This window comes from Amblyomma mixtum, chromosome 3 (genome assembly GCF_055824585.1).
Source record: "Amblyomma mixtum isolate Tamu chromosome 3, ASM5582458v1, whole genome shotgun sequence".
Taxonomy (NCBI): domain Eukaryota; kingdom Metazoa; phylum Arthropoda; class Arachnida; order Ixodida; family Ixodidae; genus Amblyomma; species Amblyomma mixtum.
In genome coordinates this window covers 189,805,187-189,826,128 of record NC_143014.1, presented here as the reverse complement: position 1 = coordinate 189,826,128, position 20,942 = coordinate 189,805,187, and the positions used below count along the sequence as shown (strand labels likewise).

General features: G+C 42.5%; 1 protein-coding gene across 4 annotated transcripts in view; it reads left to right on the top strand.

Moving 5' to 3' along the window:
- The window catches only part of Pcl (polycomb protein Pcl), a 96,466-nt gene that overhangs the window by 42,746 nt on the left and 32,778 nt on the right, over positions 1 to 20,942 (top strand). For all 4 annotated transcript variants that reach the window (XM_089582234.1, XM_089582233.1, XM_089582235.1 and 1 more), the window contains 3 exons: positions 909 to 933; positions 2,963 to 3,003; positions 18,932 to 19,008. In XM_089582234.1, coding sequence (XP_089438360.1) covers positions 909 to 933; positions 2,963 to 3,003; positions 18,932 to 19,008 — 143 coding nt within the window. The remainder of the gene's footprint in view (positions 1 to 908; positions 934 to 2,962; positions 3,004 to 18,931; positions 19,009 to 20,942) is intronic.

Sequence of the window (20,942 nt, the reverse complement as noted above, 5' to 3'; positions counted from 1 at the left end):
AGTCGGATATTTACATCGTCTGCGGCGACGACGAAGGAAATTAAGCTGCTCTGTCAGTGGTCGCACCGGTGGCACCATCTCGTTTGTCTGCAGTGGAGATTCAACAAGGGAGGGGGGTTGGCCTGTTTTGCAGAAGGTTGGAACACACTTCTTCAACTGCTTTATCGATGATCACAGTATATGTAGTTTGGCCAAAACTCCAATAAATTTCAAGTCTTTGGTGAAGGAGAGTCTTCAAACATCCCGCAAAACACCCCCCTCTGCCGAATCTCCACGGTCGACAAACGAGATGGGGCCACCAGTGGAGTCACTGAAAGAACGGCTTGATTTCCTTTGTCATCGCCGTAGACGATGCGAATATGCAGCTTTTTTTTGATCGATTGAGGCAAGTAACCCAAAGAAATGTAGCATGACACAATTCTGCCGACCATTTGCCATTTCTGTGCTTAGTTTTAGCTCGAACAATCCACCCGTTCAGCTGAGAAAAGCATTCTACTGCATGCGTTCATTTCTGCAAACAGTTGTTATTTCATTAGATTTTCTACTTTGTTGCAGTTTCTGGTGTAAGGAAATTTAATATTGAAAAGTGGCGGTGCCTTCACATCAAGAAATGGATGAATGAAACAAGGGCAGTTTTCAGCTGGGTAGCGCGCATCATCATCTTTGTATATATGTGCTTGCGTGCAAGTGTACAAACCTGTGTGTATTAGCTTTTAAGTAATGCAGTTTCACACTGGCATGTGTAGGGTGGTAATTGGTGGCCAGTGCTGGTCCAATGAAAGATTTCTTATGGCTGGTGCATGAGTTCACAATGAGTGTAGTACTTTCTGTTGATGGCTGTGAGTGCAGTGATCACATATTACTGTTGTCTCTTAGCTGGCTTCCTTCTTTTTTTCCTCATTTTACAGAAAAGTGCGAAAAATTACAAAAATGGTAAGTCACATTTAATTTCTTAAAATATTGTCAAAAGTATTTGTCCTGAAGCTTGTTCCAGCTCTTCTGCCATGGTGTGTATCATCAAGGGGCTCAACTGGGCGTTACCAGGAGATTCAGTTGCGCTGCGAAAGGCAAGGATTTTTCGCAGTACAGTTGAACCTCGAAATAACGGTCATACTTGCAAAAAAGACAAAAACAAATTGCGTTAAGTTGAGGCTCTTATGTTTCAGCAGTACAAATAATGTTGCAGGCTCTGAGAACATTCGCGGTAGGTGGCACCTTGCAAATGCAGTAGAATGTCGATGATGTGATTACGGTTGTTCTTAATTTAGTGATTATATGAATTTTAAAAATGCCGCAGCCAGAGTGCTTTAAATAAATACATTAGTGGGAAGATGCAAACAACTCAAGCCATGGCAGATTGTGTGAACACACAGACCACCAGGCACCTGCCAGCAAATGCTCGGGAACGATGATGCCATACAGAAAAGACTGCTTGGTGACATATCGAGAGAAAAAGTTCCAAATGACCATTGCGGACTTTTCCAGTCGAAAATAACCGAGCCAAAAAAATGAGTATATCGAGACGCCTAGCATCAAGCGGTGCCTGCAACGATGGCAAGCGGCAGGCTTCGCCGCATTATGTAAGTGTGGCTGGTGATGGACACCCACTGTAGGTTTCATATGTACAGGACAGATAGCACAGCAGTATCCTCTGCTCCTGTTCTGATCTACAGATTGAAGCTTGCTGGCAACATTTGTACAAAAAATGGCGCTTTCAAATCGTTGTCTGTCGGCTAAAGTTTTCCTTTTCATCTGCTTGCTAAGGCAGCTCCTGGCACGCTCATACGATGTGCAAAGACTTCGTTAAATCTAAAGTTTGGTATAAAAATACTTCGTTAAATCACACACACAAAAAAAAAATGCATGGTTTTCAATGGGCAGAGACGGGGAAACAAAAAAGTGCGTTGCTTCGTGAATTTCGTTAAAATGAGGTTCGTTATATCGAGGTTCGACTGTACTGTTGGGCAAGTTGAGCTTCATTGTTTGCCACATGCTTTTGATAATCCAGAAAATGACCAATTACTTTTTCTGGTTTGCAAAGGTCTGAATCAACGGCACTGACAGCATTTAGGGCAACATTGTCTTTTTTGCCATGCCACTGGCAGCAAAATGAAGTTTGCAGTATGCTGGTGGCAGGAGGCAGGAAGGAGGCGTTGCACGCAAAGGCTGGCTTTTCTGCTTGACCAAGTTGGCAAACATAAATTGTGCTGTTCTATTTCAGAGTTGCTTCGTGGCTGAAACAAAGCAGCAAGCTTAGTCAGACCTGTGTGTGAAGGTCGTTTCTGTACCTTTTGGTGCATTTGAACAAAGCCAGACATGCACCATACAGTCGGCGTTTGGCCACTTGTGACTTTCATCTCATCTGGGTAATGAAACAAGCTGCAAGGAAAACATTTTCCTTGCAAGATTGCAACAATGCAATCATGTGCATTTTGAAGCAGTGGGTCACCTCTGCTCTGATACTTGTTGTTGTAATATGGAGGCTATTGTTCAGCACTGGCAAAAATGCACAGCCAAAGACAGGGACTAGGTTAAAAAATAGTGTGTTGCTTCTATTACTCTGCATTGCATTCTGGAGAAGTGTTTGCCACATTGTTAGTATTTGCTAGGACTTTTCAAGGAGGAAGTGGTTAGTGGGCATTACTTGTGGTGCAAACCAGGTAATTCATTACTGAAGCTGGGAATTGGATCTTAGTCTTCTTGGTGCCCCATGAATTGGCTTAGGAATTTGTCAGCTTGTGCTTGCAGCAGCTGATGCTGCTGGCACTTGCCAAGGGACGAAGAAAGGCTCAAAAACAAGTCAGGTGACTGGGATAAGCATGCATGGACCTCACAGTGGGCAGGAAGATAATTTGCTCGTGGTTCATAATGGCATTGAATCACTGTTGTTTTGCCTGGAACCATTTTGTACTGTTTTTTATTCTAGTAATTGTCGAGCCGCAATTTTTCTTTTCTTTTTTAGGCGCACGGGTACAAATGTTCAAGCTTGGCTTTCCATACAATGTAAGTTTCTTTTACGCTGCATTAACAGTGTCTGATACCTTTTATTGTGCATTTGTTCTTTAATTAAATTTGAAATTAAATTTAACATTTCATCCATGGTCATCTGCAATAATACAGTTGTTGAGCCAATTACGTCCAGCTCCATCTAGTTCTTGGCCTTTTTATGTCTTGTTACCATGTAACAAAATATTTTCATTGTGTTGACACTCAGTTGATTGCAGTGCTTCACCTCCCCTTTCATGTATGTAGTGAAAATGGAAAATGGTTTGAGGTTGCAAAGAATGTTTACTGCACACACATACTACTAGTAGTTATTCTGGGATGATTCCATGTTATTTGCACATAGTGTTACAGCATCTTGTCTGTTACACTTTTTGTCCTTTCTGAAATTTTGCCCATATTGGATTGTGCTCAGTGTTTTTGGTCTTTGTGGCGATAAATCCATGTTTCTATGAGTGTTAGGTCGTGTGCTCATCATCTAGCATCATCTACCATGAAAGCAGTCTTATGCATGTTGAAGTGTAGTGCATTGGTGACGTGCTTATTTTTGTCAACTAGGATCAGCTAACGATATACTCTATTTACACGTGTGATTTGCGCACTTTTTTTCTCTAAAATTCAGGCTTCAAAAAGGGGGCGCGCAAATTGCACAGAGGTTTCGCGAACACGTCCTAAAAGCTCTACAAAGGTCATAACACGCAGTATATACCCCAGACCCATGTTATGACGTTATGTAGTTCCCCTCATGATGGCATGATGGCGCATGCGCAGCTCAAAGCTATAAACGTGGAACAACACAAAGCCAGGCGTCAGAGGCAAATGGAGATACAAAGCGGTAAAACGGTGCCCTCACATATGGCCCGGCTGAGCAGCGGCAAACAGAACAGGCAATGCTGCGATAATTTTGGTTTCTGGCGCAACGCACGCTTGGGAGGTTACGGGAAGTTTGCTCTCGCAGTCATTCATACGGGAAAGCCACCCAGGGCGAACCAACCGGGCAAATGGCGTGATTGACTTTTCTTTACGGGAGCCAATTTACAAACGAATTACTGGTTTTTTTCACACTCACTTTCGCAGCCGCACGTGGTGACGCGGCTGCGCCGATTTTCGTAAGCCTGCCCTGCGCACACCCATGTGCATGCTGGTGTGCTTGCGTAGCAGGGAGTGCAAAATATGTGAATAAAAGTTTTTTGTTTATAAACTCGTGTAATAAATTAGAGGTGCACAAATTATGCACGGGTGCAAATTACACCGAGTGAAGATGGTATGTGTGTGTAATTCGAATGTTTAAGTGTTTGCTGTGGTGCGAGAAGGGTTAGGCATTTTTGCTCCCCTTCTCGATCTCTCCAAATCGCTGGGGGTCTGAAGGTTCTGCTTCCTTGAGAGGATGTTTTTTAGTGTTTTGGTTTAAACTCTTATGCTCTTCTTTGATGCTCGAGTGCTCGCTAGTTTTCTAAGCGTGCACTGGTGCAGCCGGGCTTGCAGCAGCACTTCTAGCAAGCTACCGCCGCTCCTGTCAAAGGTGCGATGTATCGTGGTGTTCTGCCATGGTCTGCATTGCTAACGCCGTGAAACTGAGAAATGTGCCTAGAAAAGCTAACTCTTAAAAAAAAAAAAAATTCTGAACAACAAAAGTTGGGGAGGGGAGGCTGAGATCTTCGTGAAAATGTGTTTTCTCATTTTTGACCTGACTCTTGTGCTTGCAGAAAGCATAGCATGGCAATGGCTCTTGATAAATTGTTTATGCAGTGATGTTCTCATATTTCTGAATTATTTTCTCATTTTTTTCACTGTGACTAATTAGACATTACGGTGATGAGTGCATTATGCAATCATGTATATAATGTTCTGTGTAGAAAAAAACTCAAGTTCATAAAAATATTTGTAAAATCTCTCTGCATGAGCCATTCCTTTGGCTAAAATTTAAGAGCTACTTTAGGCTCCTGCTGTGTTTTGTTCTCATGCCGGGCTTTCTGCAAGTTTGGTATATCAAAGAAGATTATAAAAATTTATGTAGTCAAAACTATTGAAGATATATGAGTGAAAATTTGTATTTATTCATTGTGCCATGCCAATGAATATGGCGAATTTCATCACTCTACACCAAAAAGTAAAAAATTTCACCTCCGAAACACGCGTCCCCCGTTAATGACTGCTGCGAGAAGTTCAGACTTAAAGATATGGGAGGCTGATAGTTAAAAGCAAAGTCAGTCTGTGCTACAGATGTGCAAAGAAAAATAAAGGTGCAAGTGTTAAGAACTTCTGTTTGATTCGCCCCACAATTTCAGTAGTGCAAGTTCAAATTTTTCAAATACTACAGTCGATCCCGGATATAGCGGTATAAATGGGGTTCGCAGAATAGTTTGATATATAAAGCATGGCAATAAGTATGCCTATCTGTAACCTACAAGCAAGAATATGGTGGACTTGACTTGCGCTAATGGTGCGCTTCCTGCTGCAAAATGCTGCCCAGCGCCCTACTGGCAGCATGCTGCTGACTGGATGTCGGTAAGGTTAGCCCGCTTCTTGTCGAAGCCGCAGCACATGGTGCTTTGAAATTTGTCGCTGTCTGTCATGAGAGGTATAATCCTGTAATATGTACACCTTGATCAAAATAATCTCCCATTAAAATTAAGGTACAATTGGTTTCCACTCAGCAGCGAAGCGAGCTAATTAAGCAGGCCAGGCATACGTCGCCTGTAGCATTTCGTCTGCTATGTTGGCTTCACCACATGACAAGCTATGTATGCAGTGTTTGCTTTTCCGCTTGACAGTGATGTCGGGTAGAAAATGGGTGTGCGAAACTGAAGGCTATCCTCTACCACACCCCACACTCCATTCATCGCAAGTGCATGTGGTTAGCGCTGTCCAAGGCCACGCAGCTAATGCGGCTCTGCACCCGAAAGGTGATTGCAGGAGTGGCAATAGTGGAAACGTCACGTGCGGGATGCGGCGTGCCATTCGATATGCCCAGTGTTTGGCTGAACGAGAGTTCCATAAATACAAACAGTAGTGCTATACTTTTGCAAGGGGTTTTCTAGGGGATCTCTTGACTGTTCAATATAACCAGTAATTTGGTATATCTGAGGTCTACTGTATTAAAAAAATCATGAGTTTTGCTATTTTGAACTAACAATGAAAAACTGCAGTATTTTTTAATGACAGCTCCTGGTTGAACATGCATACTTTTTTGTTTGACACATGAATGAAATCGCTAGTTCCTTGTCCAGTAAATGCTCGTTATTCGTACTTCAAGGGACTGTAAATAATGTCCGAATTATCCTAAAGGTCGAACTATCGGAACTATTAATGACCGCGAAAAATCTGCCAAGAACTGCTTGCATCACAGTAAATTTATTTGGTGAAAGAGTGGGCACCGATTGCCTACTTTGAGATGAGATCATCGCGACAGTGACTTTCTCACATTTTTATCAATGCTTTATTGTGTGTATACTGTCGGGAGTGTCGAATCAGAATTGCTCTAAAATGGTGAGGGTCAGCCCGGCATCTATTTAGAGTGCGATGTGGTAACGATGGAGCTCCACCGCACACCCCTCACAAGTGGCAGCATCATGTGTGAGGCAGCTTCACCGCACAAACTGCTAATGGCACATGACAAGCGCTCAGTTTTGGTGCGCTGGAAGACCAAAAAAAAACCACGTGGACGGAAGTGAGCACAACTCAGCAGCACCGAAGCAGTGAGAAGAGAAAAGGGGGATCGAAATACCGGCGAGGTGCCAATCACCGTCTGTAATAGCGCACAGCTGAGTTGGTTCACAGACTGATGCTGGATGTTTGAGCCGCCGTTACTGCATGCTGGTGCAAAGTGAAACTGAGACTTAGTGTTTGGGCTGTTCTTGGAGACGCGCTCGCTTGTCGTCACACCTGCTGCTGTGCTAACCTCATAGGCTGTGAGCGACTGTGCAGCAAGGAGTTCAGGCTTGAGTAGGGCTATTTGCACGATCGTTTGCCACACTGGTCATACCGGGACACAGCCACCTTTCGGGGGCCTGTTCGAATTAACTGACCTGTAGCATCCAAATTGGTCAGCATCCGTTGCTCACATACAACGCCATGCACTTACATGGATATTGGCCAAGACTGCCATGGCAGTTTGAATTATCCAAATTTCCGAATTTGAATTAATGGTCTTTTACTGTATAGTCCATTGCCAGCATTTGGTAAAAAGCATGTGCTCAGTAGTGCTAGGCCACCGGCCTGATCAGACACACAAACAGAAATGCATTGACGGCGATCACAAGCTGCCACAATGCTACCACTCCACACTCTCGGATCAAACATTGAAGTTCAACACCATGTGGCAGGTCATTGTGCCATGCCTCAGTGCTGTCAGGGACTGGGCATGATGCAGCAGTGAAGAAAACGAATTGGTGCAAGTGCTGCTATTGTTTGCGTTGCGGACAGTGTGATAAGGGAAGCGGCACACATGGTAACGGGGGTTTCAGCTATCATCATAGAGGATAGCATAACAGGCAGAACTGCTGCACATGCGGGGAAGTGAGCACTCCTCAATTGTTTTCATGGTGGTAACTTGCATCCCACCTATTTTCTTCTGTTTGAATCTCTAGCCACTTCTTTTAGCCATAAGCAAGAATGCGGATGACAGAACAAAAAGCTATGGAGCTAGCCCTCATATCTGCATCTTGTAAATTACTGTCCCTTGTTCTTTTTCTCATTGCCTAGTTTTGTTTTGTTTTGCAGTTGTTTAATTTTCTTTAAAATATTGGCATCCTTCAGTTAAGTTTTATTTCAAACAGTGTTCAATATTTTTGCTCTTTTAAAGCATGGTTTAAACAGTAACATTTAATAATTATATCTAATTCATACCACACTGTACTTTGCCCCAACTTTACTACTACTACTACTACTACTACTACTACTACTACTACTACTACTACTACTACTACTACTACTAGTTGGACATGCTTGGCTCTTTGCTGCGATCGAATTGCATCAGCAGCTGTTGCAAAATTCACGCTGTCTGTAAGCACCACTTTACAAACCATGTAAAGCAGCATGAAAAACTGACATATTCAATTTTAGGCAGCTACCAAAACTAAGCGCTCAAATGAGCCAAATCTTGTGCATTGTGCATGTAGCGAGAGGAATTTGACTCCAGAACTGCTGTGCTTATTCTCATTGAAATGTGACAGTATTAATGGACCCATTGCGAGGCATGCAGTGTGGTGAAACCAAGGAGCAAAGGCTAAACATGGTACTGCCCATAAAGAATGCTGCATTTGGGGTGGCATTCTCCTGCCCATGCTTTGTCTTAAAGGTGCACTGAAGAGGAATCTGAACTTGTCTTTTTGCCGCGAGAACTCGATCTACACGTTCTGAGCTTTCTTAGAAACTGCGATTTACTGCCCTGTGTGGCCGATTTCCCCAATTAAATCGAACTAACGTCCGGCTCCCGCCTTTTTTTTTTAAATTCTGCCTCGTACGGTGGGCGGAGTTGACGAACGCGTGGAGCGCCTTTCACCCAGTCCCGTGGCGGCTTGCCGCTCTGCCATCGGCGGAGTAATACGTAGTAGTCCGTAGTAGCAAATAGTCCGTGCGTATTTTTATTTCTTCGGGCTTATTTTGCGGCTATATTATCTGCGAATGAAACTATTTATTCATGGAAACCTAAAAAACAAAATAAAGCGAAAGCAAAGCCTCCACGGGACTGGGTGAAAGGCGCTCCACGCGTTGGTCAACTCCGCCCACCGTACGAGGCAGAATTCAAAAAAAGAAAAGGCGGGAGCCGGACGTTAATTCGTTTTAATTGGGGAAATCAGCCACACAGGGCAATAAGTCACTGTTTCTAAGAATGCTAGGAACGTGTGGATCGAGTTCCCGCGGCAAAAAGACAAGTTCAGAATCCTCTTCAGTGCACCTTTAAGGCATTGTGAAAGAGCGTGGAAAGGTTGATCCCACTTATGTTTCACCCATATTTGGCATCATTTTGAACAGCTTTGGTTTACTCATTTTCTTTTCTTTATTTCTTTCACCGCCTTTAGTGTTTTGCTAGCATGACATCATGCCGCACCTCTCTCGTAGTAAACTCAAATGTAACTCCCCCAGTAAGGAGATATTCGGCCATGCCAACCACTAATGTGTCAAGAATGTATGCCATTTTTGTGTCTGAACTGTGACAAGAAGATCATCACTGCTTGCCGAATGTATTAAGCAGCTTACAACGTATCGCAACAACATTCAGTAAGCTCGCTTGACCCAGTGCTTGTCATGTAAGCATTGAGTCAGGTGGCAAGCGTAAACTTTTCAGGAGGCGCAATTACATAGTTTTATTAATCATATTTATGTCACAATTCTCCCTCTCCATTCGTTTAATACCCAATGTGCCTTTGGGGTATAGTAAATGATAGAGGGGTCATTCCATGCCAGACGAACGAGGGTTTGCTCTCTACTCCCTCCAGTAATTTGCATGAGATTTGTGACTTTTTATTGAACTGTCTAAAGTAATTAATTATCCTTAATAACTTTTTGGGAAAAAATTTCCTGGTTATGTGACAACCCTTTAAATTTCTCAGATGTGTTCAAAAGTTGGTCTCAGTAAAAAATTGACAAAAAAGTCTAATATTTTACTTTTGTGCTTGAAAAGGTTTTATGGACAATGCATATGCATTGTAGTTTTTTTATCACACAGCAAAGGATTTTCAGCCCAAAGCTTTTTGTTTTGTCTTAATTCATTATTTTGCCCCAAGAAGCGTCGTGTTTGCTATTTTTAAAAACCTTCGCTACATTCGTGAGCAGCATTATATCTTTCGGCAGCTCTTTGTGACATTTGCTATCTTATTAAATAGTTTAGGCTATATTACAATGCAATATATTTCACAACAAAAAAATTCGAATTTACAAAGATGTCGTGCCGGGTTTTGGCCATAAATTTTGTACTGAGGTGTTTCTGGTGAAAATGTGAAAGGTAGCCCGACTGATAGCCAGTTTCATAGTAATTTTGCTCAGAAAATATTATCAGAGCCTTCCTTGTTTTAAGCGTGAAAAAAAATGTTTTAAGTTCAGCACTGCACCTCCATTCATGGTTGCCTCATAGTGCTATTGCACTGCAGAACACACTTGTGGCGCTGCTGCATTGGGTTTACAGGAGCAGGGGTATACGAAGCAGGGGTATATGAAGCAGGGGTATATGAAGCAGGGGTATACGAGAGCAATGCCAAATGACTTGAGGGGGCATCAGGAAGAACGTTTATAGCAGTGCAGTGGCAGTATGGCTGAAGGTGCGGCTCTCAACTTCCAAAATTTTTGTCTCGCTTAAAACAAAGAAGCTTCCGATAAAATTCGCTGAGAAAAATTACAATGAAATGAGCTATCAATCAGGCTACTTCTCTGTACAAAATTTATGGTCGAAAATGCGGCACAAGTTCTTCAAGTTCGACCTTTTTTTTTCTGAAGTGTTTTGTGTTGTAATATTGTTTAAACCATTTAGTGAGATAGTACGTGTTATAGAGAGCGTCCAAAAATATGAAGTTGCTTACAAATGTCGCGAAACAGTTATTAAAAAGTAGTGAAAACAATGCTTTTTGGGGTAAAATAGTGAATTAAAACAACACAAAAAACTTTATGCTGAAAATCGTTTGCTGTGCGATAAAAAACTACAATGCATATGTATTGTACATAAAAAGTTTTGTGCGGAAAAGTAAAATATCTGATTTTTTGTAATTTTTTTAGTGAAATCAACTTTTGCACTTGTCTGAGAAATTCAGAGGGCTGTCTCTTGACCAGGAAATTTTTCCTCAGAGTTAAGGGTAATTACTTAAAGTGTTTCAGTAGAGAGCCACAAATTTTATAGAACAGATCAGAGCGGGTCGAGCGCAAACTCTGTTTCGTTGAGCATGGAATGACCGAGAAACGATGAGAGAAAATTGTTTGTGTGCATAAATCTTTTTTTTGTGTGTGTGTGTGAAACCATGCTTTGTGAAGAATCACGCTTTCATTTCAACTGTCTGTATTCATATTTCAACTATTTGATATTATTCTGTTCAAATCACAGCTGGTTTTTATTAAGACTATAGAAACCACATTTTTGCTTTTTGTTCTCTTCTTTTAAACAGTATGTTTTACATTGGTGTGCATGGTATTCGCCTATGACCGCTAAATAATTTATAGTTGAATTTCTTCATAACGCTGTTTCGGCTTCGATATCTTCCACTGAACGATGGCTGGGATGTGTAGTTGAACTTTAGGTCACGTGAGGCACAAAAAAACTGCAATATAACCACTGATACGTTGTTTGTTGTAATTCTAGTTCTAGAAGCGGGCTGGTTTAAGTGCTGTAGTGAGTTAAAACTACGTTTCAGCATTTATATTGCAGTTTTTCCATGCCTCATGTGTTCAACTACACGTCACAGCCACTGTTCGGTTGATGAAACCGAAACTGAAGCAGCGTAAGAGAAGAAATTCAATTACAAATTATTCAGCTTTCGTAGGTGAATACTACGCGGTAATCCATGTATTCTGATGTATAATGCATCATTTGAGAAAAGAAAACATGCAATAAAATTAGTTGTCTATAGTTCTTTAATTTTGTTATCTTTGCACGGCTGATTGTTGTTATTCATGTTATCTTTGCAACCAAAATTTTTTATATTTGCACATCTCTGAAAAGAGAAAAAAAAGCCTAATTACGTGCACTTTTGTTTTCATGCACTTCTACAGGGTGCTGACCAACCAGGAAAATCTGGGAAATGTCGGGCAGTTGGGTGGTTCTGGTGAACTCAGGGAAAAGACAGGGAATTATTGCAGTACACATTTGCGGGCTGGGAAATTAAGCCTCAGCGTTTGTACCATTATGTCCTTGGTGAGCATGAGGTACCAGCAACATATTGCTCTTTCAGTTTCAAAAGTGCTGAAACACCCACAGCAGTCATGTGTATTGGAGGGCTGTCACATTGATTATGCAGCAGTAGCACTGTTGTAAAGAAGCAGACGCTTTAACCACATTTAATTTGGCTCTGCTTGAGAAATGTGACTTTGAATGTAATTCACCTTTGCTGCAGTTTAATTCGTGTGAATACTACTTCCTGTTCCCACTATATCTACGTCTTTTAAAGTTTTTAGTCCAGAATAAATAGTAGTGCACTGTACAGTCATCATGTATTGGGCTAATATTAACCCTAGTTTATTTTTTGCATCTTATGTAATGCACTTCATCGGTAATTTTTGTAAATACAGTAAAAGCTCGTTAATTCAAATTTGAAGGGACCGGGAAAAAAATGTTAGAATTATTGATGGCTCGCCACAAAAAAACTGACAAGAACTGCTTGCATCATGACAAATTTATTTGGTAAAAGATTGGGTAGTGGTCGTCTGCTTTTGAGACGAGAACAGTACGATAATGACTATTTTTCCCATTTTGATTACCGCCTTATTACGTGCACACTGCCAGGAGTGTCAAAGCAAAATTCGAAACGGTAAGGGCCGCCCCTGCATCCTTCAAAGTGTGGCACGGTAGTGGTGGAGTCCCCTCAAGGAGGCTTCACCCACAGGCGCCTGGATCGGAGGCGCGGTCATGCTTTATCGTAAAAAAAATAACAGCGAATGGCATTTGACGAGTGCGCAGTTTTGGTACAATAGGAGAATGGAACAACACAAATGGAAGCAAGGGAAATGCGCAGTGGCTCCAATCAGCATCTGAAACAGCGTACAGCTGGGTTCAGTTGGCTGGTTGATGCGGGGCTGATGGCCACGGTCACTGCAGGCTGGCATGAAGCTTTGAAAAGCAAAACTAAGCGGTTGGACACTTCTCGGAGACGGGCTGTCCGTTTTTGTCACGCCTGCTGTTGCACGCACGTCAGAGGTGCGTGCACGTCTTCAGCATGCAATTCAAGTTCGAATAGGGCTATTTTGACGACCGCTTGAAGTGCCATGTGTTGTTAGAAGTCCGCGAAACGATGGGGCAGGCTTCAATAATGCAGCAAGCATTGCTACAAACTGTTAATCTGCATGCCTGCCCTTTACGCGATAATGCGGGAATACCTGTACAGATAGCAGGTCTGATATAGTTTTGTCAAGCCACTGTCTCAAACCCTTCGAGACTGCCACTTGTTGCGAGCCACGAATTATGAACGTGCATAGCCGCTGTGTTACAAAACCCGGGGTATACAGTAATTCAGGGAACCCTGCCGAAGCGTTGCCAACTTATGTAGCACTTGAACATTCAAGCTACAAATGCAAGCGAGGTGGTTCTGACAGCCAAAATAGACTCATTGTGGATCCTCCCACTCGATCAAATTCATTGGCTTTTATCGGCCATGCTTCTAGCCACCGCTGTTGCAACACGACCGCATAGATAGATGCCGCTAACGTGTAAACACAGAAAAACAATGCTGTAGCTGAGGGCTGCACTTGTATTTCTTGTGCAGCCAAGCAACAACAGCGTTGGCACAGGGTTCCACTCGGTTGGTGGTGTGGTTACTGCAGTGGGTACAGGCCATCAACCACAACCACCATGTGTTCGAGCTTCGCGTGAGTCAAAAAGGCCCCAACCAGCCATCGCCACACTTACAGTGGGGCACTGCTGTGGCCCATGCAACCTTCACAGGGAGGAGAGCGGCAGAGCGGCTCGCAGCAAGGAAACAGGCTTTCAAATCCACAAAGGAGACGTTTATTCATGCCGTCCTGCGGTGATACACGCACTGTCACCCCTCACCCCATCCTGATTGCTCCGAGCTTACTTGCACGTTCCCATAACATGGTCACTGAAGGCTAAGCATATTGCTTACTGTTTCAAACATAGTACTTACTCGAGCTTTCGTACTTGCCTTGTAATTCATTCTATGCACCGCAGCAGTCCATATTTGACGCAGGTTGGCATTTTAATGCCTGATGGGAAACTATGCAGGCTCAATACTACATAGCGGCAGAGCTGTTTACACATGTCGGGCACATCCACAACCCACCTGCTTCTTTTCCTCTGGCTGTTACTGCATACAGTAGACAATGCAGCAGTACCCAGATGACTTCTTGTACTTGCAGGAGGATGGCAGGAACATGGTTAAGCACTCACAAGGGTTACAAAAGCCCACTTGTTGCACACGGTGCAGAGGCACTTCATAGCGTTTTGGCAGCTCGGCGAAAGGTGGTGCCCAATGCCTGGACGTGAGAGTACACATGAACGGGTCCTAGCGTGAGAGTATCGTATTCTGGTCTATAGGTGAGGTGCGTTTCCGATTTGAATGCAAAGAACCATGGGAAAATCGTCTGCCAGCTACTTCTGGTTCCAAATTTCTCCCACGCACTGCCTTCTGCATAGCAATTGCCGTGCATTCATGCATCGTTTATTCGATAATCTATTTGTGCTGTGACATTGCGTATTGCACAGCATCACCGTAAGATCAGCGTGTGCTGTGTATGAACGGATCCTGAGCATAGAAATTGACAATAACGAAAGGTAGTGTGTTTTTCCATGGTTATAATATGCCAGCATAGGCTGGCTGTTCTGCGTTTGCACGGCAGTCGGTTGTGTGTGCGGTTGGACTAGTTTAACGCGTTGGCCATTATATATTAGTTGTTTTTTTTTCGCTGCACTACGAAGGCAATGAAGGGCTGAGCTTGCGCAGTTTAGCAAACAATAGATGTATTTTCCTCACAGCATGTAAAAACTGCACAGCGCATCTCAACACATTGCACAGCATATGCATAGAAAGCCTCATACCGTTTACATTATTTTGGTTGTGCTTCGTGCGAAAACACGCTACGAAGCAGAGCAGAGTCGACGTTGAGTTGGTCTTGCGATGATGCAGTACAATCAGCACTGTTGCAGTGCAAATAAAAAGCTAAAAAGAAGTGAATTAACACAGCGACTGCTGTGAAGCAAGCGAGCTGGTGGAGAAATTTGGAACCGGAAGAAGCGGTAGCAGACTACTTTCTCATGAGCCTCTGCGCTGAATCTGGAAACGCACCTCACACATTGGACGTTGCAGTTACTCATGAGTGCTAGAGTATGCAAACATACGTGCTTTCAAATAATACGAATAGGATGTTTCTAGTTTGAGTTTGAGTTTATTTCAAACAAGCATGTTTACATACATGTTTGAGGTGTATGGGAGTAAAAGCTGCTCAAGAGCAGCTTGACAAAGTTCCCATTACCCTTCTATACTCGGCAGTGCAGGACAGAGAACACAGATTACACTAAAAGATAGCAGATAACAAAAATCAGCCAGAAGCAGTACAGTACAACAAAAATTGTGCAAATACAACAATACAAGACATTATTATATGTTCACTTTATAATGGTACTCGTGCAATCAATATACAGGCGCAATAGAAAAAAAGTCCTTTTAAGCTTTTAAAAGAAAAAGAAGAGCTGGTAATATTTTGTTATGTAACTTTAAATTTATTTAATGTGTATGGCAAAACATAGTAAAGTGTTTCAAAGCCATAGTTCGTGCGCGGATGTGGAACGTGCCAGTGTTCACGGCATCGTGTTGTGTAATTTGAGGGATTTTCATGTAATTTAGGGATGTATCTAAATAACGTATTGTTTTTTTTAACCTGAACTTTATAGGACCTAAGAATGCGAAATTCATATATTTTTTCGATTTTCATGATGTGGTATGTTGAGAAATGGGAGCTAATGTGCGACATAAAAGATACATTCGCTATGGCTCTCATCGCAGCCTTCTGCAATTTGAGAAGTTTATTTTTGCAAGTAGACGTTGTGATTCCCCACACCAAATTACAGTAGTTTATATAAGACTCGAATAAAGCATGGTATATTGCGGTCTTTGTTTTAGTTGGTAATGTGCACTGAAATTTTCTTGATACTCCTACAACACGAGCTAGCTTAGTGGTTATCAGGTCCACATGATTGTTCCACAACGTGAATCCGTTAAAATAAACACCTAGTGTTTATACAGCACTCACTGTTGCTATTTTGTTACTACCAAGTGTTAAGGTGAGGTCAGTCGCAAGATACATTTTTAGCTCTTATTAATATGACGGCTTTAGATTTGTCTGTGTTGATAAGCAACGCATTTCTTCTGGACCATGCATGCAGTTTCGCGAGTACATCGTTTCCTCTATATATTAAATATTCTGCATTCGTTCCTGAAATATACTTGTGTCATCAGTAAAAATGATGTAATCGACTTCATTGTCTATTTGTACCAAATCATTTATGTAGATTTTGAAAAGCAGGGGCCCCAATATGCTTCCCTGAGGGATACCATGACTAACTGATTTAAATTGTGAGCGATAGTTACCCAAGTGAACAGATTGAGTGCGGTCTGTCAAGTAGCTGGAAAATAGATTAAGCGGCACGCCACGAACGCCATATATAGAGAGTTTCTGTATCAGAGTTAAATGGTGCATCCTATCGAAGGCGTTTGAATAGTCTACGAATACACCGAGGGTCAGTAGTTTGTGTTCTATGTTATTTAAAATTAATTCTTTTTGTTTAAGTAGCGCTATTTCAGTAGATAAATTCTCTCTGAAGCCGAACTGCTTAGTTGATAGAATATTATGTTTTTGAAAGAAACTGTTACCCCTTCAAGTATTTATTGGTGTTTTCAAAATGCACTGTGACAAAATATACTAGGCATATTGTAGTTTTCTTCTCAGTAAGGGTCAATATGTATCATGAACCTTGTGTATGGTATTATAGGATTATACTCCACTTGCTTTTTAAGTGCTTTTATTATCATATTAGTGCTTGATAAAGTAAAGCTTTATGTGTGACCTAGTCTTTCGCAGTCCCTTTTTTGTTGTTGGGATAGCAAGAACTGTGGTGACTTTTTGATGCACTTAACCCTCTGTAGTGTGCCATAAGTTTCGCATAAAAGGTTTGTACAGATTGTGGCCCTGTGAATTGGGAAGAGCAAAAGGAAGAATTCTGCCATGCTGCTGCATCGTCACTGCCGTGCATTTTGCCCTTAACAATCCTGCTTCCTTTTTTTTCTTTCTTGCACCTTGCCATTTTTCCACTGTTTTTCCTTTGTACTTTGTGTGTACCTTGGTTCCAAACATAATGCGAGATGTGCTCTCAAAAATACGATTTGCAGGACAACAAACTTGCTGTGCATTCGTATACAGTTAGACTTGGATGTAACGAAATCAAGAGAAGTCCACAATTTTTCTTAACGTGCAGGTTTTCGTTACGACGAGATTTCGCGTGAAAACTCAGAAGGAAGACTTGGATGTAACGAAATCAAGAGAAGTCCACAATTTTTCTTAACGTGCAGGTTTTCGTTACGACGAGATTTCGCGTGAAAACTCAGAAGGACTGTGCAGAAAGACAGTCAGCATGAAAAATAAATGTCGATGAAATGGCCTAGTAAATGTTCATAGTAAACATCCTCTATTCGAAGTCTTAAACATGAGAGAGGTTTCGTGATTGTGTTGATAACGTGAGTGCGGCAGCAGCTGCCACCATCTGGGCTGCAGGTTGCACGACGGAAGTGGGCCTCTAGAATTTCGCCTCCATAGAAATTCCAGCTGCCGTGGCCGGGATCGAACCCGAAAGACGCGGGTTCGATCCAGGCTGCAGCGGTTGAATTTTTATGGAGGCGAAATTCTAGAGGCCCGTGTACTGTGCGATGTCAGTGCACGTTAAAGAACCCCAGGTGGTTGAAATTTCCGGAGCCCTTTACTACAGCGTCTCCCATAGCCTGAGTCGCTTTGGGACGTTAAACACCATAAACCAAACCATGTGCTACGCTGGTACACTTCGGGGAGGAGGAAGAGTCGGAAGCACCCATCTCTTTCTGCATGCTCATTGCTTGGGAAAAAAAAGTAAAAGGAAGAAAGTCTTGGTCTGCTAGATGGCTGTTGCCCTTGGAAAGCCTCACACTGCCGGCACTCTTTACCGTCACGTCTTCTGCGCATTGCGCAAGCAACCAAACAGCGCTGATGGGCGTGCACTGCTGATCCCTTGCGTTCTTCACTACGTCCTGTTGTGTCGTGCACTTTGGTGCCACTTGGTGTGACGCTACAAAAGTGAAAGCTGTGGAGACTGCTGTGTTTGCTACAGGGAGGTGCCAATGGGGCTGGAGCACAGCATGTTGTGTCAGCAGTGCTAGCTTGTTCCGATTTTCGACGTTCCTCTCACAGTGGTTCGGGTTTTATCTCAAGGTTGTTCGCATATTTTGACCAAATTTCAAGTTACACAGCACTGGTTAATAGACAGTCGGTGGGGCGAGTTCGTTATGTCAAGGTTGCCCACCACAACACCTTCGTTACGCAGAGTTCGCAAATACACATGCTTCAGTGGGGGCGGCTTTGGGGAATTGAGAAAGCTCGTTATATCGAGGAATTTGCTACATGGAGGTTCGTTACATTGTGGTTTAACTGTAATATGGTTATTAATGCAAGCTTATTGTCAAAATGTACTTAATAGCATTGCAACTGCACTTTGAAATGTTTTGAGGAAGTTTAAATCAGTGTATTTTCATTTGCTGTGATATACTAGTTGTGCTGTTTTGGAGAGTGCAGCTAGTCTTTCTGTGCATGTGTACCCAACACTGCTTGAGATTTAATCCTCCACTGTGTAATTTGCATAGTGAGAGCTGGGCTGCATATAGTCATTCCAGGCTGGGTGTAGAGATAGTGCTGAAAGTGAACTTTTTAACCAATACTACGTTCCATACAGTTTTCATTTCATTTGTACGTATACACTGTCTTCTATATGACATTGCATGGATATTTGAATTAAATATAAATGTTGGTTTGGTTTAGCTTGAGATATAGAGTAAAAGGTGTTACTGTACACTGATGCACTTGTACCACTGGTGCAATGAGTGATCTGTTCTAAAAGCTGCTTTTGTAAACTACATTCTTTAGTGTGGAAGGGCTGTCTAGTGTCTGATTCCTCAAGCTGGACTTCCTAGCTTCCCCTTGAAAACTGTCTTCAGTGCACCTTATGTCCAAACATCTCTTGTTTGATTTGCAGATGAAGTCACTGCAGTGGGATGATCAGCACAAAGAGAATACCAAGAACTGCTATTGTTACTGTGGAGGCCCGGGCGAGTGAGTTTTGTTTTTGTTTTTTCAGTCTTGCTTTGTGATACATGAAGAAATGTGGCTCTAAACAGATGGTATGCCCTTTACAAACATGCAATTTGAGGTTAATTTACTCGAGTGTCTGCTAATGTTGCTTACGTGACCGACTTTTTTTAGTCGGTCATGCATCCATAGCAATGGGTTTAAAGGCAAGAGTGTCTGCCTTGTATGCAGAAGATACTAGGTTCTAGTCCCGGTGTTGCTGGTAGTCCACCAACTCTTTTTCTTTTTTTCTGGGTGATAGCACTCCAGTGCCGTATGCTTGGCTTTTCCAATAGAAAATGTGTGGGCTAGCGCTTTTCAAGCGTTGTCACTGTGGTGACCTCTCTCAAGTTCAAGGACAGCTTTCATGAAAAATGCCTTGTGTGTTTTTTTGTTTTTCAGTTGTATTCACTTATCTGGTCGTGTAAGTTTTTGGGATGTGGTAAAAAGTTATAAAAGTGCCTGAATTTTGTACAGATTACATGGTAAATTGTGGCATGACCTAATTGTGCGTGCTCAGTTTTTGTTTGTCTTGTTCTTGGATTGGTATCGTGCACAGCATTTCTGTCAAGTGATAACTGCTACGTTGACTTGCTTAACCCTTTAAGGCGCTCTTTACACAATTGTGTGCATTGCAAACTCTGTTTTTTTCTTAGTGTGCTTAGCATCCTTCATTTTGCAAATACAGTGCTTTTTTTGCCAGCTGACAAGCGCAGCAAATAATATTTCTCCAAACAGTGAGCGTGGTAGCACTTCCTCCACCATTTTTTTTGCAGACAGATTATGTCAGCATTATTAATGTAATTTTTTTATTTTCCTCAGTTTCGACGTGCTTTTTCAAAAAAAAAAAAAATGATTTCATGATCCCTAGAGAATTTCACAAATGTTGGCATTTTGATATTGCAGTTTCCATCTATTTTGACTAAGAAATTTTGTACATGTATAAAATTGCCCATTGATGTGTTTCGTTGGAAAGCAAACGTTATTTGTGGAGGCCTGTATAGTGTTTAAATATATAGTATTTGAAATTGAGACCATGAAGCTCCCTCTTCTGACAGCGACCGCCATATTGGAATGCACTGTGTGATGTTACAGGCTGATGTCCGCTGCCTTATTGCATGCAGCGCCAGCTGCAGTATGCTGCTGACACACTGCGTGAACGCAGCACACTTTCAACCAGACACGTGTCCTTATGTATAAGCCATCACAACTTCTGTCAGAACTGAAGAGGCTTGCAGTGTTTAGCGCGTTCAAACTTGCACAGTGTAGGGCCGCATCAGAGTCGCAAAGGGCTTGCGACCGCCTCAGAGCATGATCACTAGTCTGCAAAAATGAGCTGCGTGCGACCACCACGCAATTGCCGCTTTTCGATCAAAATGGTAGCACAACCTCCGAAACTTTCAGATTCACACTTGAGAGTCTCGAACGTTACGCGACCATTTAGGTTGAAAAGCAGAAGTTGCCAAGACAGCCACACGTGCATTGCTCAGTTTGCCAGTCTTCCGACCCAGAGTTGCAAGCTGCCAAACCAGTAGGCATGCTTTTTTGCAGCATCCTGTTTCGATACCGCATTGGCTTTGATTTCACGCATGCTTTTAATCTTCTCTTGGAGCATTTTGGCGCCACAGTTACCGCAAAAAGAAGACATTTCCAAATCACTACGCGATGACACACTGTGCAGGTTGACCGCTATGGCTGCAACTAGTCGCACAGAACACGACGCAAAGGGCAGTGGAAAACCGAGACAGACGTGCTGCATACATCAGCAAAAGTTCCAATCCATTCGTTTTGCGCGTGTTGCGGTTTTGTGCACGACCATGCGGTTTCGGATTCCGAGTGCCACAGACGCTGCAGTGCGTCCGATTTTCTGCATCTCGCCGGTGGTCTCGTCATCCATCGCTCAACAACAAAAGCTTACG